The 15,618-nt window shown below is 40.1% G+C and overlaps 1 protein-coding gene across 5 annotated transcripts in view; it reads left to right on the plus strand.

Annotated features, from left to right (window-relative positions):
• The first annotated feature begins 6,068 nt into the window (after window positions 1–6,068).
• LOC121091788 (splicing factor SWAP) overlaps window positions 6,069–15,618 on the plus strand; it is a 49,473-nt gene continuing 39,923 nt past the window's right edge. The window contains exons 1-4 of one of the 5 annotated variants that reach the window (XM_040602011.1): window positions 6,069–6,634; window positions 9,116–9,285; window positions 9,817–9,954; window positions 12,033–12,118. In XM_040602011.1, coding sequence (XP_040457945.1) covers window positions 6,375–6,634; window positions 9,116–9,285; window positions 9,817–9,954; window positions 12,033–12,118 — 654 coding nt within the window. In that variant the 5' untranslated portion in view covers window positions 6,069–6,374. Of the gene's footprint in view, window positions 9,286–9,816; window positions 9,955–12,032; window positions 12,119–15,618 lie in introns of all 5 variants that reach the window. The other 4 variants (XM_040601975.1, XM_040601983.1, XM_040601991.1 and 1 more) reach the window with 4 other exon arrangements.

A 15,618-nucleotide genomic window follows, 5' to 3' on the forward strand; every position in this document is an offset into this window, starting at 1 on the left:
GATGTTGATTTCTGTTGGACAACAATCAACATAACAGCTCAACCTAGTCAAACTTTAAGTTCATTTTCCATAAAACCTAAGCAAATCATAATTGTATTCAAGGTTCACATCCTACAATATGGGCTGAATGTTCTGCTTCCCAGTATGGATTAACAAAATCCCCACTGACATGAATAGCAGTCTAGCAAGCACATGACTTGCTGCACATATAGATTAACAGACCTATGAAATTGCTCTTTGTGAACATCCACAAGAATTGGAAAGTAATTGAGAGGCAAACAACAAAAAAAACCCAAAATTAAAAGATAGTAAAGCATACTCCAATATGTTCACAAACAGTATGACAAAGTGGGGAGGGGGGAATAATTTTTGGTGGTTTATTTAATCACTTTTATTTTTACACATTCCTGTGTCTCTTCTTATGGATTAAAGGTACCAAGGAACTAAGTTTATTGACATTCAACTATCAGCATTAAAACCAAAACAAGATCACTACCCAGCATAGCCCCTGCCATGGGAGACTTAAAGGCTTCTCTGATGTCTCCTCTCTATGAAATTTTTCAACATTGAATTTCTAATTTTTGGTAAAGCATTTAAAAATTAAGTGTGAATAGAATGAAAATCTTCAAAAAAATAATTCTGTAGAACAGAAGATCATAGAACATTAAAGATGCTAACAGACAATATAAACTGTTGCTGCTCCACCTTTTTCCTCTAGGAATGATTAGCAGTCTACCCAGCCTAAATCTTCAGTAATTATTTCCACACAAGAGTGCAGTATTGATTTCTCTAAAGCACATAGAGGGCCAGGAGTGCTTTAGCATCATTTGAGAGAGAAGTCTTAAAAACACAGTGGCTGCTGAAGAACAATGCTTACTTCATTTGCAAAAAAGAAAACCCAAAACCCACAACGAATTGCCAGAGCCATGAAGTTTGCAAGTAAGCCTTTCCCTAGCTTCTACATTCATTTTCTCATAAAAAATGACAGTCATTAATTATCTGTATTTCCTTGTTATTATTAGTAATAAATATTGTCTTACAATCCATTAAAGCTAATGAATCTGTCTTGGGTTCTTTAAGCATGCTACTGTTATAAATAAATAACAGTGGCTTTAATACAGAGTTACACAAGGGCAGACTTTGACCTTTTGATATTTGCATATTCCCAGTGATGTAACATACAAAAAAACCCAAAACCGAAACAAACAAAAAAAGCAGAAAGCATTTACTTCTTTATCAAGTAGTGTTGTCTTCAAGCAGCAGATTAATGATTGTCAAGGTTTTGGTAGGAATGCTATCACACCATTAGACAAATGGTACCGCTCACAGGAAAAATAAGTCTACTTTCTGTATGCAGTATACCAGCTCAGCTATAACCTTCTCTTCTTTTGTGGAGAGGACTCCTCTTAACGGCTAAAAGGAGATTAAATAAAATTTTGTGTAAAATCTCCCTGCCCAGAGGACAGATACACTATCAGCTTTGAAGGTTGCTCTCAAACACATCAGTACTGCCTACAAAGTAGCAGTTAATTTTCATTACTTGATCTGCAAGACAGACTATTACTTAAAACAAAACCAAACCAAACCAATGTAAGTTACTATTCAGTGATACTACACTTGGCAAACAAAAGCACAACATTCCTTATGGAACTTGTGTTGTCAGTTTCTACAGTAACAACAAAAGAAAATCTATGATGAAACCTGAATGTAAAGAATTTGATTAATTATAAACTGATTATATTTTAAGACTACTTCATTTTCTCCGAGTCTTCCGTACAGTAACAGAAATTGCTTATAGCACAGTGAAAATGTCTCATACACAAGCACTTTTTTTGGGAAAAACTGTAAGAAAACAAAGCTACTGCTATAAGAGAATTCAAGAGCAAATCCAATATTGATTGTTAGTGCTACTCATAAGCTTTAATTTACCCTTTTCAAGCACACAGTAATAAAACGCCTTACAAACTACTACAGTGAAGATGGTTTTGAATAAAGAAAAGAGAAAGCAAAGAGAACAGAAAAGGAACAAGCTTTGTGTGTTTTTTGTGTTATATTTAATGCATTTTTGCGTCTTACAACCACCCTCAATAAAGGAGTCCTCTGGCCTAAAGACAATAATCAAATAATTAGTCATAGAAATTCACAGGCTGTGAAATACATACACAAACCCCAAACAAAACAAAGCTACCAAAGGATACATGGTGTATCTGTATAACTTGCCAGAATAAGGTGTTCAATAGACAAAAACACCATGCTAAAAAGAAAAGAGGGGATTTTACCTCATTTTTTAAAGAGGTAAATAGCATCTTTATACAATTTATAAATTCATAAAGAGGTAAGTAACTCTCTAGGTATGAAGTGAGCATCTCCATGAATTACAGCAAGCTTATAATTAAAAAGAGCTAGAAATCCTTAACCACTACTCTTCACCTAGTCATTAATGCAGCTAGCTACATACTGCAGTCAGTAAGATACTGATAAATTGTTTACCTAGCTACTGTTAGACAGCAATTCTGTATTTAAAATGTGATTCCACTTCAATTGGATTGGAATTACCATATGTTTTATATGTGTATGCTACAGTAATGCCAGAAATAACAATAAAATCTGCTCAAAAAGTCATGACAATTTAGAGAATATCTTCTTTAAGAGAATAATTATGTACAATTCCAGTGTTCAAGAAAACCTTGCAGGTTCTGTGCATCCCTCCCTAAAGAACACAGCAGCTCTTTTGTTAAAAGACACCACTGAGATAAAATAAAGTCTGACGGCAGTGCGGTTTCATGCCAAGTTCCATAATGAACAAATGATGACCAAGAAACAAACTTAGCTCTTGGCTCCAGCTTGACTAAGCAGAGCATTTTCTACAAAAATAACAAACCTTCTTCAATAGTTTGAGAGTGCTAATGTCAGGATTAATATAGTGATACGCAAGCTTTGTATTTTTACTACATAAAACATCACACTTGCGCTGATCATTTAAATCTTTTATGGTAGCACTCTCATATATAGTTTTGTCCCCTTACAACCAATACAGAAGAATACAAGCCTGTTCTTTGAATTTATATCAAAACCCTCTCCCAAATTATAGCTTCTTAATTAACAAAAAATTCCATGTTTCTCTACTGAACTGCTTACCTATCCCATGCTTCGTGTTCTGCAGAGTCCCTAACCCCAGAGCTTCAGATTTCGTATCGCCTGTGTGCTTGGAATAACATTTGACACATTCTTTTGGTATGCTGAATATTTCTTTATACAGCTGAAACATGATATAAATAGTATTTTACTTTAGAATCAGCACAACATACTTTTCTTTCAAAACTACTTCAGAACTAAAAAATAAATGTTATTGCACACTTTTAGCTAAAGATAAACTGCAAAACAATACTAGATGACTAGATTTCCATTAAGATAGAGAAGAAAAGACTGGTATACACCTAGGAAAAAAAGGCTTGTTTTTACTTGCTTTCCTACCTACAGCAAAATCAAAAAAGAGCGGGAGACTGAGAAATACTAATTTTGCAAATTTTTCCTGTTACAGCTAGCCTCTTCTCATCATAGCCAGGACAGCTAGGACTAATCAAGGGTCTGAATGAAACAGCATGAGCATCCTACCACATAAAGACTTTAGAACTATATACACATAATATATCTATATATATAAACACATATAGACTTCTGTCTATAGTAATTTCAGAGTATTTTTTCTTATTAGTAAAGTTGGATTTGTCTTTAAACATGGTAAAAAAAGCATACCCTATATTACAATTAGCACCAAGTTTCCTTCCCGATGATGGTGTACAGTAAAAAACACTAAAAATAATGGATAAAAAGTTTAGTTTTTTACACATACTGGGATCATAGGATGGGTGCTTTTTTATTGCAATGCAAATTCATAATGCGTTATGACATGCTTTCTTAAATACATCAAAGATCCCTGTATGTGGTCTGCTCACCATCCTACCTTTTTTCCTCAGGTACTCAATAATCTGAAGGTAACTGTTGTGCTCTAGTCGTTCCAGAAACTTCTCTTAATCCCTCTTCTGTTTACAGGCTAATTACACGTGAACAGCCTAGAACACCACATGCTGTAACAAACAGCAAGGTGCTGCCCCAGGCCTCAGGTTTCACACTGTCCCCTTTCTCAAAAACAGATGCGTGGTTCTCCTTTTCCATTTCTTTACATTATTTTCAAACCACCAAACACAAATTACTTTTTAAAGTCTTATCCCTTCCCGTTCTTAATAATTCAGTGGGAACATTATCAATACCTGGTGCTTTATTGTTCCTGGGTGTTCTGTTGCCTCTTGGTTCTTCTACAAATGGCTCAGCTGGCTAGAAAATTGCTGTTTGTTCGCCTTTATCCATTTCACCATTAAAGAGATCATTAAAATACTCCCTCCATCTTTCTCTAATTGCATTCTTTTAACTAAGATTTCAATTTTTGTCATTCATCTGACTCATGCACAGTTCACGTCCTTTGTCTCAAATGCTGATATCCTGGTAAAATAATCTGAAGTTATCTTATTACACCGCCACTTCAACTGCATAAAGCCACTTCTGTGCCATACTATCTTTTTGCTGAATCCTTTGCATTATCAGAAGACTAAGGAAGGCACAAAATCCTCACCACATATTGCTTTATCATACACTCCAGAAAAAACGTCATTTTTTTTTTCTTGGAGTTCTTTCTATTGTTTTCTCCTGTTCTTCTCTTTACTCCAAATGTTTCCCAGTTGGTATAAAACTTTTGCACAATGATCGAGTGTTCTCACCTGTATCCTTGGTGTTCAGGTCTTTATTTAGTTTCTCAAAGGTGAGTGTTACTCTTAGAACTTCATCAAACAACTCAAGTCATTATTTTTGTAAACCAGTAAGATATGTCTGAAGCATCTACGTTTAGCAGATTTGTTTACTAAGAGCTTTGAAGTATCAGAGTTACCGGAAACTTCCATATATTTGTTGCAAAGGTCACATATGTTCACTCCGGAAGATTTTTAACCATCTTTTCTAGGACATGGAGCAGCAGGTGGAACTGTATATACATCACTATTACCCAAAAGCAGCATTACAAAGTTTACTCAGATTTTGTTGTTCACTTTGAAAGATACTGTGGAAACACCACATACTGTTTTCAATTTCATGACTGCAGATGAGTAAAGGAGCATCCAAGCAAGTTTCCAGATTCCTCCTCCACCAAGTTTGCATGGTAGCAGGTATTTCTAAATGCTAACACAAGCTATTAATCTCTTTTCCAGTGCTCGCGCATGACTTTTCTCATGCTACTTCACATATTTTGTTCCTTTGTATACAATGATACCAGTAAGTTACCCACAAAACCCCCGGCAGCTCTGCCTGTATTTACGGGTGCCCAAACCCCCCATCACCAGGGCGCTGGCCTCGCTCCCACAGGGGCTTCCTGACAGACCTGTATTATACACCACACAAAATGGTTCTTTACACTTCCTGAAAGAGTGATGAAAATCCTAAATCTGAGGTAAATGATACTGAGAATTTCAGTCCAGAGTACACAATTTTAACAAAGAAAGTTTATTTTATAAATTTTTTGGAAAAAACTTTCCTTAGCACCTCAGCCCTCCCACCTTGGCTGACCGGGCCCTCCCCCAGCGAGCTCCCCAGGGGCGGCCTGAGGGGAACGGCGCCGGGCGCCTCCTCGGGCGGGCCGGGCGCCTCCGTCTCCTTGGGCTCTCCATCGCCGCCCGCCTCACCGGCAACTCCCGCCATCAGGCCCCTGTGGGGCCCCTCAGCAGCGCGACAAACGTCGGAAGCCACGAATCCCTACCCTGCGCAGAGCCTCCGGCCCCTCCCTCCTTTTTTAAAGTTCCACATAGGCATTTTAGCGGGGAAAGCACCCCAGGCCCCTCACCAGCCCCGAGGCAGCAGCGAGAGCCCGCGATCCTCCTCAGGCACGCCGAGCGCCTCAGAGGGGCCGCCCCGCCCCCCGGCTCCGCCCCGCCCCGGCTCCGCCCCGCCCCCCCGGCTCCGCCCCGCCCCCCGGCTCCGCCCCGTTCCTGCGTTCCGCACTTTCGTCACACCCGCGGCGTCACAGCCCCTCCGTGTTGCCCGGCTGTTGTCGCGGGCCGCCGCCTGCCCCGCCGGGACGCGGAGCCGCGCCGCCCTTTCACGTCGCCCTCAGGCTCCCGAAACCGAGGGCGAATCTGCGCGGTGCCGGAAGCCAGCCGAGCCTCCGCTCCGCTAGCGGAAGCGGAAGGCTCGCCATTTTGTTTCAGGTGATGGCGACTGTGGTGCTCTGGAGCTGGAGAGTTTAGTGCGGGCCCGGCCTTCTGGGGGACTCGCTTCTCGGACAGTCGTTGTTACTGCGAGTTTCCTCCTCCTCGCTGCATCCCCTGGTGATGTACGGAGGGGTCGGAGGTTCTCGACGGACTGCAGAAGAAGCAGGCCCGCCGCCCCTAATGTTGTTGTCAGGCGGGGGAGCGGTCCCCGGGCCCCCCGGAGGAGGTGGAGGAGGAGGTGGAGGTGGGAATAGCCGTGTGGAGCTGCTGGTGTTCGGCTATGCCTGCAAGCTGTTTCGAGATGATGAGAAGGCTCAGTACCAGGAGCAGGGGCGACATCTTATTCCTTGGATGGGAGACCCCAAGATCATGATCGATAGGTCGGTGTAACACAACCCCCAGACTGCTGCGAGATCTCCTGTTATAGCCTCTTTCTGTTCCTCCCCTTGTGCTGTGGGCAGGTGAGGGCGGGGGATGAACAAAGGGCTTTCTCTGGCAGACGTGTGGGGATCTTCTTCAGTGGCAGAGTTGGAGGGCAGCTCCTCCTGGTAGAGTGCTTCCAGTGCTGCTTTTGTAACGCTGCAGGGCCGCCCCCCTGGCAGCGGGAACTTGGGGTTCCCCGCTCTGGCAGTGTTGGGAGGTTCCCCTCCTTCTGGCAGTCTGTGTGTGTGGGTCTTTCCGCTCCACTTGTCAGGGTAGGGTGTATAGGGTGGAGTGGAGAGTGGGAATGATCTGTTCCTTTTCAATGCAAACCAGAAACATCATCTTTTCTCACTTGGAAACCAAGGGAGCCTTATTGCATGGGAATGTTTGTTAGGCACTTTATAACGCTCTGTAAGTGAGAGCTTAAGCGATGTGCGGAGTGGAAGGTTATTTATCCACCTTAGGGGAAATGGACTTTTCTTATTTCTCCTATGTAATCTGGCTGCAGGCCGTTAGTGGGATACCCCAAAAGCAGTTCTTGACCTAATAACTTTTTCCGTGTGCCGTGATTCACTCTCTTAGGCAGAATGGCTTTGATTTTGGGTGCTTGCTTTTCAAATTTTATGTTGAGGCGGCGGTTTTGGTTGTTTTGCAGGAGCCACAGGTTCATGGCCAGAGAGGATAACAGAATCTGTATTGATGTTTCTTCTGGTCTCTTAAGTTGTTTCAGCAGTGCAGGGTGGGATTTAGAAATAAATTCATTCAGAATAAATTGTTTGAACGTTTTCCTGGGGAGGGGGGAAAATGGGAGGTCAGGTTGGATATATTTGAGTGGAGCGCTGAAAGTGCAATTTAAGAGTTATGGCTGACCCTGAAAACCTCAGTGGGAAAGATGGAAGGATTTTGGTTTGAAAAGGATCACATGACATACTATAGATATTTGTTCCCTCAATTTCATCATTGCTTTGGTGCTATACATGATTTTTCTTGCTTTGTTTTAACAACTGTGTTTGGCTTGGAACTACTATCAGTAAGGGGAGGTCTTTCCATTTCTTTCCATAAGACTGGAAAAGAAAGAAATGCCCTTGCGCTACTTTGGGGTTTATGCCTTTAATTATTTTTATGATTAAAATTAATTTGTTAAATAGGAATAAACACAAAGACATGAAAAAAGCTACCATAAATATTTGTAGCTGTATTTAATTTCTTTCTTATATGAGAATAGAAGTGTTACAATGCACACTTCTAATCCAGATCACTTTCGTGACAGACTTCATTAATAGGTACAGGCTATTTTTGTGGTCCTGTGCAGCAGTAACCCAATTTACAGGTGTTACAGAAATTGCGGGGAGCAAAACCTAAGTATGTGCATGTATGTGCATATAATATGGAAAAATCTAAATAACATTACATTTGTAAGTTAAGGTAGCTTGCAATTACTAATCTTATAAACTGCTTTGGAAGCTTAGATTCTTTTCATCTCCAGCAGCAGGAAGTCCTCATTTTCACCATTTTAAGAAAAGCGTATTGCTATGAGAAGACATGGGTTGAAGTTTGCCTGTGGACAGAACTTGATTAACCAGACCTACGTGTTTCATTAACTTTTTGCTATGAGAATACTTACTTTCTTTGGTTTTGGTCTAGCAAGTTGGCACAAGTCAAGAGTTGTGTGTGGGAAGACACCTCAGCGGAGTCGAGTTTACTGTCACTTTACTTTTTAATCAGTTTCTCTTACTGATGCATAAACATTATCCCAATGCAGTGCTTTTCCTGCAAATAAGATTATTTCTGCATAGTAGAAAGGAACTGTACGTCATTGATCTTTGCCGTTTTTACGGTGAACCTCCTTAAATTGCATGTATATGTTACTGTTCCTATGTATGTGTGTCTCTCTATCACATAACCCAGAACTTATTTCCTCAGCCAAATGGCTAGGGGCCGAGCCTAGCCATGATTTTACCTCCAATGGACGCAAGTTTCTATGGTGAAGATATCTCCTGAGAGTTCGGGACTAGCAGAAAGAAGCGAGGAAATTTCGACCGTTTGGTTCTTACGGATAGGTATTTATGTATTCGGGTTTGTGTGAATGTAAGCTATTTGACTTTGCAGAAAAACGTATTTTGCAAGTGACATTGATTGGTTGGTTGAAGCACGTACGGTAAGAGCTGTTAAGGAAATGGATCCCACTTAAACTATTAAAGGATACCTTTGCCTTTAATCGTAATAATTTATTATTTGAGAGGAATGTAGACTATTAAACAAATTTTCAATAGTTGGTGACAAATGATTAGCAAAATTAAACGTAACTTCTAAAAGGAAGTATGCTTTAATGTATAAGTTTGTGGTTTTTTTTTTCATTTTTAATGGGTAAGTATTTAAGTAGTCGCATAAACACAAGCCCTAAGTTTTTTGCATTGACCAGCTGTTTCATCTTGCAGGTACGATGGGCGTGGTCACCTACATGACCTTTCTGAATATGATGCTGAATATTCCACGTGGAACAGAGATTATCAATTGTCTGAAGAGGAAGCTAGAATAGAAGCCCTCTGTGATGAAGAGAGGTATTTAGCCTTGCATACGGACTTGCTTGAGGAGGAGGCGAGGCAAGGTATTGCTCAAGGAAACTTCCCGAGTTTAGCACATGTTTAAATAAATAATTATGAAATTAAATTTACTCCTAATTTTATACTCTCTTTTTCTGATGTTATCTTGACAGTACCCAGTGGATTCGAAAAACAGGAGTCTTTGCGTATGTGAGAGGACCTCAGGATAGTTTAAAAATAGATCCACAGAGAAATTGGCCAGATTCTGAGGGCAGACTGGGATTTCAGACCCAACCCCCCCCCCCCCCCAATAAACACATTCTGCTTCATTTTTAGTGTTCTTAAATGAAATTCTGTGCTTTTGTATGCATAATTACATTAGAATGTTTTAACCCGCAGCCTTTATCTCTTCAGGAAGAAATGGTCAGCATATGTACATGCTGTCTTTTTCTATTCAGTTTTAAATCAAAGCTAAAATGATTAGATGAAAACTTCTCATTTAAAAACTAAAGTAAGATATATTATACTTTTTTTAAAAAAAAATAAATTAGCTTTTAAATGTGTTCTAATGATCGGTAATTGCATTTTTGTTCAAGAGGAGGAATATAAAAGACTGAGTGAAGCTTTGGCAGAGGATGGTACCTATAATGCAGTGGGATTCCGTTATGGAAGTGATTATTATGACCCTTCAGAACCCACTGAGGAGGAGGAGCATCAGCCTGCAAAACAAAGAGGTAAGGGGTAAAAATAGGAGGGATTGAGATGAAGAACATAGCACCCCTGTCTCTCACTTGCAGTTGAAGGTTGAAAATGTGTGTTACATTAAAATGCAAGTTAAAAATCTTGAAGCATTTCAGGAAAGTTTTTATGGAACTGCGTTACAGAGTTTTTGCAGACTTTGCTCTTGATGTGCTTAAGTGCTGCTACAGCACGTTTTTTGAGTGCTTCTTGTCATAGGGGTGTATTTCATGTTGTGTGGATCTGCGTATATAGAGGGAAAAGCCTACTGAAAAATTGGAGGTGATAGGGAAGAACATGTTTGTACTTTTGCTCCCCTGTCTTTCTCTACTGCATAGTGATTAAAAAGGTGAATGCCCTCTCTCTGTTGGTCACTAAAACCGGAATCTGTCAAACCTTAAAGGCTGTCTGTATTGTAGGAAGCCTTTGCAAGATTCTGACAATGTGCCATAATGTTACAGAATCTACCTTTGATCAAGTATATAAGGAATAAATAAAAAGTCCCGCTTCATTTGGTAAGAGAGCTGTGAGTTCAAGTTGTGTCTGGGTTGCCTCACTTTTGTTTTTCTTACCAAGAATGATGAGATTTATAGAATAATACGCTGCTGGGTGAGGTGGGTGCCCTGGTGACAAAGGATACAGAGGAGGTGGAATTACTGAATGCCTTCTTTGCTTCAGTCTTTAACGCTAAGGCCAGCCTGCAGGAATCCCAGGCCCTAGAGGCAAGAAAGTCTGGAGACTTTCCCTTGGTCAAGGAGGATTGTGTTAGAGATCATTTAGGCAAACTTGACCCCCACAAATCCATGGGCCCCGACGGGATGCACCTGAGTGCTAAGGGAGCTGGCAAATATTATTGCTAAGCCGCTCTGTGTCATCTTTGAAAGGTCATGGAGGACAGGAGAGGTGCCTAAAGACTGGAGGAAAGGCAGTGTCACTCCAGTCTTCAAAAAGGGCAAGAAGGAGGACCCAGGAAACTGCAGGCCAGTCAGCCTCACCTCCATCCCTGGAAAGGTGATGGAACAGCTCATCCTGGAGGTCATCTCTAAGCATGTGCAGGAAAAGAAGTTTATCAGGAGTAGTCAACATGGAGTCATCAAGGGGGTGTCATGCCTGACCAACCTAATAGCCTTCTATGGTGGAAGGACTGTCTGGGTAGACAAAGGGAGCGTGGTGCATATTGTCTGCCTTGACGTCAGCAGGGCTTTTGACACTGTCTCCCATAACATGCTCATAGGTAAACTGACCAAGTGTGGGTTGGAGGAGTAGACAGTGAGGTGGATTGACAACTGGCTGGATGGTAGAGCTCAGAGGGCTGTGATCAGCGGCACAGAGTACCTGGAGGTCTGTCGCTCCTGGTGTATCCCAGGGGTCAGTACTAGGTCCAGTCCTGTTCAACTTACTCATCAGTGACCTGGATGAAGGGATACTGTGTACCCTCAGCAAGTTTGCTGATGATACGGAAGTACAACAGAAGCGTGTGCTGCTGTTCAGCAAGACCTGGACAGGCTGGCGAGTTGGGTGGAGAGCAACCTAATAAGGTTTAGCAAAGGAAAGTGTAAGGTCCTGCCCCTGGAGAGGGACAACCCCACACACCGGCACAGGCTGGGGCTGGCCTGCTGGGAGGCAGCTCTGCAGAGAGGGACCTGGAAGCTCTGGTGGGCAGCAGGTTGCCCGTGGGCCAGCAGTGTGCCCAAGGGACCAGTGGGATCCGGGCATGAGGAGGAGCGTGGCCAGCAGGTCAGGGGGGTGATCCCCCCCTCTGCTCTGCCCTGGTGAGGCACATCTGGAGCGCTGTGTCCAGTGCTGGGCTCCCCAGTGCAAGAGAGACAGGGAGCTGCTGGAGAGGGTCTAGCGGAGGACTGCACAGATGACGGGGCTGGAGCATCTCCCTGGTGGGGAAAGGCTGAGGGAGCTGGGCCTGTTTAGCCTGGATCTTATGTGATTATAGTTTCATTTGATAAATTTCTTGATTGCATATCCTTTTAGATGTACTTTTTTTAAAACAAATTTTTATTAGCACTTGGGTAGTTGATGTATTTTGTCCTATAGTATTTTATTCTGTCATGTCTTGTAGAAACAGCTCAGACAGAAAATGTAGAAGAAAATGAAGAACCTTTTGTTGCCCCTCCAGGACTGAACGTACCTTCTGATGTGGAGCTGGTATGTGTGTACATTTAGCGCAACTTACGTTTCTGTTATTTTTCTAGGAGTTTATGGTGCTTTACTGATTTATTATTTTTTCCCCATTAACTTTAGTGTGGTATGTCTTAAATTATTCTAAAATAGTAGCTTAATTTCAAGTGTTCTTTCTTGAATTCTTAATTTCTATAAACTCTCTTGATAGAACGCTGTCAATTCTCTCGATAGAACAGTTTTTCACACTGAAATTATTCCAGTCTCATAGTGAGTGCATTCAGTATCACTTGTGATATTATTTTAGGTAATGCAGAAAAAAGGCAGTTGTTCTTGGGATGAATACTTACTGAGATGTCAAGGTTGACATTCCAAAAGTAAAGGACCATCAAACCAAATGATTGCTTTTGTTCAAAATTTTTTTCTGGATTCTTTTTAACTGAGTCCCAATCTGAAGGGGGTAGGAAGTGATCTGATATAAGGACTGTGTTTAAGACTAGCCTATTCAAGAAGAAAAGCAATAGTTTATTTCTAGCAAATTCTGAAATAACTTGAAAGGATAAGCATGTAGAAGCTCTTTCTTTCATGTGATGTTGTGAGAATTTGCTACATAGTAAATTGTAAACTTAATTGAAACGTGTATTTTTCTTGAAGGGAGCTGAACAGTTGCCTACTTAAGTACAGTTGTAACCATGAGGATTTAAAATTTATTTCAAGTTTCGTAGAAGATACTGGGAAACTGGATAGTACTCTTTCTCCTGTATTGCGGTGGTGAAAGTGTTAATTTGTATTTGGGCTGCCTTCTCAACTTCATAACCTCAACCAGTAAAGCTTCAAAGCACTCTGTTAGGATAACTAATAGTGAACACAGGGTATTTGTGTAAGAGTTTTTCTGCTTCATTGGCTTTTAATTGAAAATGTTTATCCTGTTCTGGTTTTAATATGAAATAAGAGCTATATAACAAATGTAATGCACAACTTGTTATAATTTTACTTCCTCTACTTTTCCTTACAATCTTACAATATATTTTGTTAGTGAAGTGCTTACAAACCTACTTTTGAGTTCAGGGAAGATTTTTATACAATATTGCCTTTAAATTATGAGTTCTACTTTAGTCTTGGAGTTAGAACATTGAGCGTTCAGTGAGAAGCTGGTTATTTAGCATTTGAATGCTGTTTCCAAAAAGTAACTGCTGGTGAAAGAATGTTTGCTGTTTTAGATAGCTGCTTTGCTTGAATTTTGTTCTGAAACTTAAGGTATATTTTACGTGTAAGTTGCAGAATGTAGTGTGGGGCTTACTGAAGTAATTAATCAGCTATTGAACTCTAGTATGTTCAAATGAACAGAAAGGAAATGTGGACACACTTGGTTTTGATTTAAAAAAAAATAAATCTAGACAGCAGACCTGAAAACAGGGTATACTTCACCTTGGATTTGGAATTGTGAGAATATTTTTTTTGTCAGCCTTGATTTGTTGTTCAGTTCAACTGAATGTTGTCAATCGGTTTTCCTATTGAATGTATTTATTCTGTATTTTGTAGTTCAATTACTGTGAAGGATAGAAGTCTGGTAAATTATTGGTGGGGTTTTACAGGCATGTTTAATAAAAACTACTCACTCTACCCATTAAAAAAAAAAGAGAGGAGGAGAGAGAGATAAATAAATCAGAAATTCTGTTGCCATTATGTTGATACACAAGTGATTGGAAAAGGTGTAATACGTGGCTGATCTGTGGAACTACCAGGGTGGTCTAGGTCTCTCCTGAATTTATTGCTAATTAACGTTCAAGTTAAAAGACACGGCACTTGTTGATGGTCATGTCAGGGGAAGGACACTTGTGGACTCTGAATGATTTTGGGGAAGAAACTGCAGTGCAGTGGAAATAAGATGAACTTTGAGAATCAGCTTGCTAACTTGGAGACTTTATTCACAGTCTTGCAAGGTGCAGTTTGATAAAGACAGATATAAAATATTTCCTGTAATACAAAGCAATCCAAATTGCAAATGTGAAATGATGATGTAAGTACCTAGGCAGTACTACTGCAAAACAGATCCAGAGGCTCTAGTGAGCAATAGAATGTTCAGTGTATGGCAACTCCAACTGCAGCAGTAATGTCACTCAGGAACTTAAAATACAAGAGTTGTGTCAAGGATGCAGGAGTTCTTCCACTGCTTAAAACTGTTGATGTAAGGATTATGGGCAAAGATGACTGTTCTTGATCATTGCATTTTAAGAAGTGAACAGAAATGGGCTGCAAGAGGAAATAATCAGTTAAATTTACAAGGAGAGATTGAAAATGGCTTTGTTTTCTCCAGATGAGAATATTGAAAAGCAACATAAGACTTACTTTCCAGGCTTACTGAAGATTGGAGGATAGTTGCCTAACTTAAAGGAAGGCAGACGTGGTCATGAAAAACATCTAATTACAATACCAATTAAAGATTGGAACAGAATATCTGACTAGATGATAGCACTTATGTCATTGGGGTATTTTTCAGAAGGGTTTTTTCTCTGCTCTGGCAAGTACTGTTACTTTCAGAAGTTCTAACAGTTCTCAGTTTAAATGGTTAGTGTCTTTATTAAACAGCAAACTGGAGTATCTGCATGTCTGTCATTTAATGTTTTTCACTTTGTAAATTTTTCTGAAGTTTTGTAGATCAGTGGTGCTGGTAATCTTAGAAGTCAATTAAAATCATATTATTATTATTATTTATAGTGCCTGTTTTCCAGAGCTTACAGTGATCTCAGTTTCAAATTCAAGACCAGATAGTAATTTCAGATACAGTCTTTTTTGAGCTTCCTTGCTGATTTGCAGCTTTGTTTGTGAATCTCTCAGCCTTAAATGTATTTTGTGTTTCTGTGTAAGAACTGTAGAAAGAGAGAACTTGATACATTATTGAATAGTGAAACTGGCAATGCACAGAATGTTTTTAGTTTATGGAGAACTTTATTGCCTCTAATTAAAATAATCTTTGGTAGTACTTTACAGGGACAATTAAAACTTGGAATAAGTAATTATTTTCCATATTGAACATGTTCCTCTAGAAGGGGATCCAATCAGCTAACAGTGTGCTGCTTGATCACATTTAGATATTTTTTCCCCTGAATAGAACACCACTGTCTCATGTGCTTCCAATCTTCTGAAAAAGGTTTCCTGAGGTTTGCAACATACTTCTGTATCTAGACCAATAAAAATGAAGAGCTAAAACTAATCGTTAATGTGATACTTAAATCTTTATAGGCACACAGAGTATGTGTTTCTACAGTTTATTGAGCACAAGACAAAACAGAGCTATCTGAGTATGAAATTAAAGACAGTGAATGGCAAGGTTCATTCTTTAACTATATTCTTGCTCTTTTCACTTCTTGGGTTTTATACAACAGTGCTCCTTAGATGAGATTTCAGAGTGGAAATGCATGGATGCCGCTTGACTGTATTAATTTTCTTTTTATTGCTGAAGTGTTCAATGGCTCTTTATGGGAATGTGACAGCACATAGGAATTACAATTCTTATGTTGGTCTTA

This window comes from Falco naumanni, chromosome 1, assembly GCF_017639655.2.
Source record: "Falco naumanni isolate bFalNau1 chromosome 1, bFalNau1.pat, whole genome shotgun sequence".
Lineage (NCBI taxonomy): Eukaryota > Metazoa > Chordata > Aves > Falconiformes > Falconidae > Falco > Falco naumanni.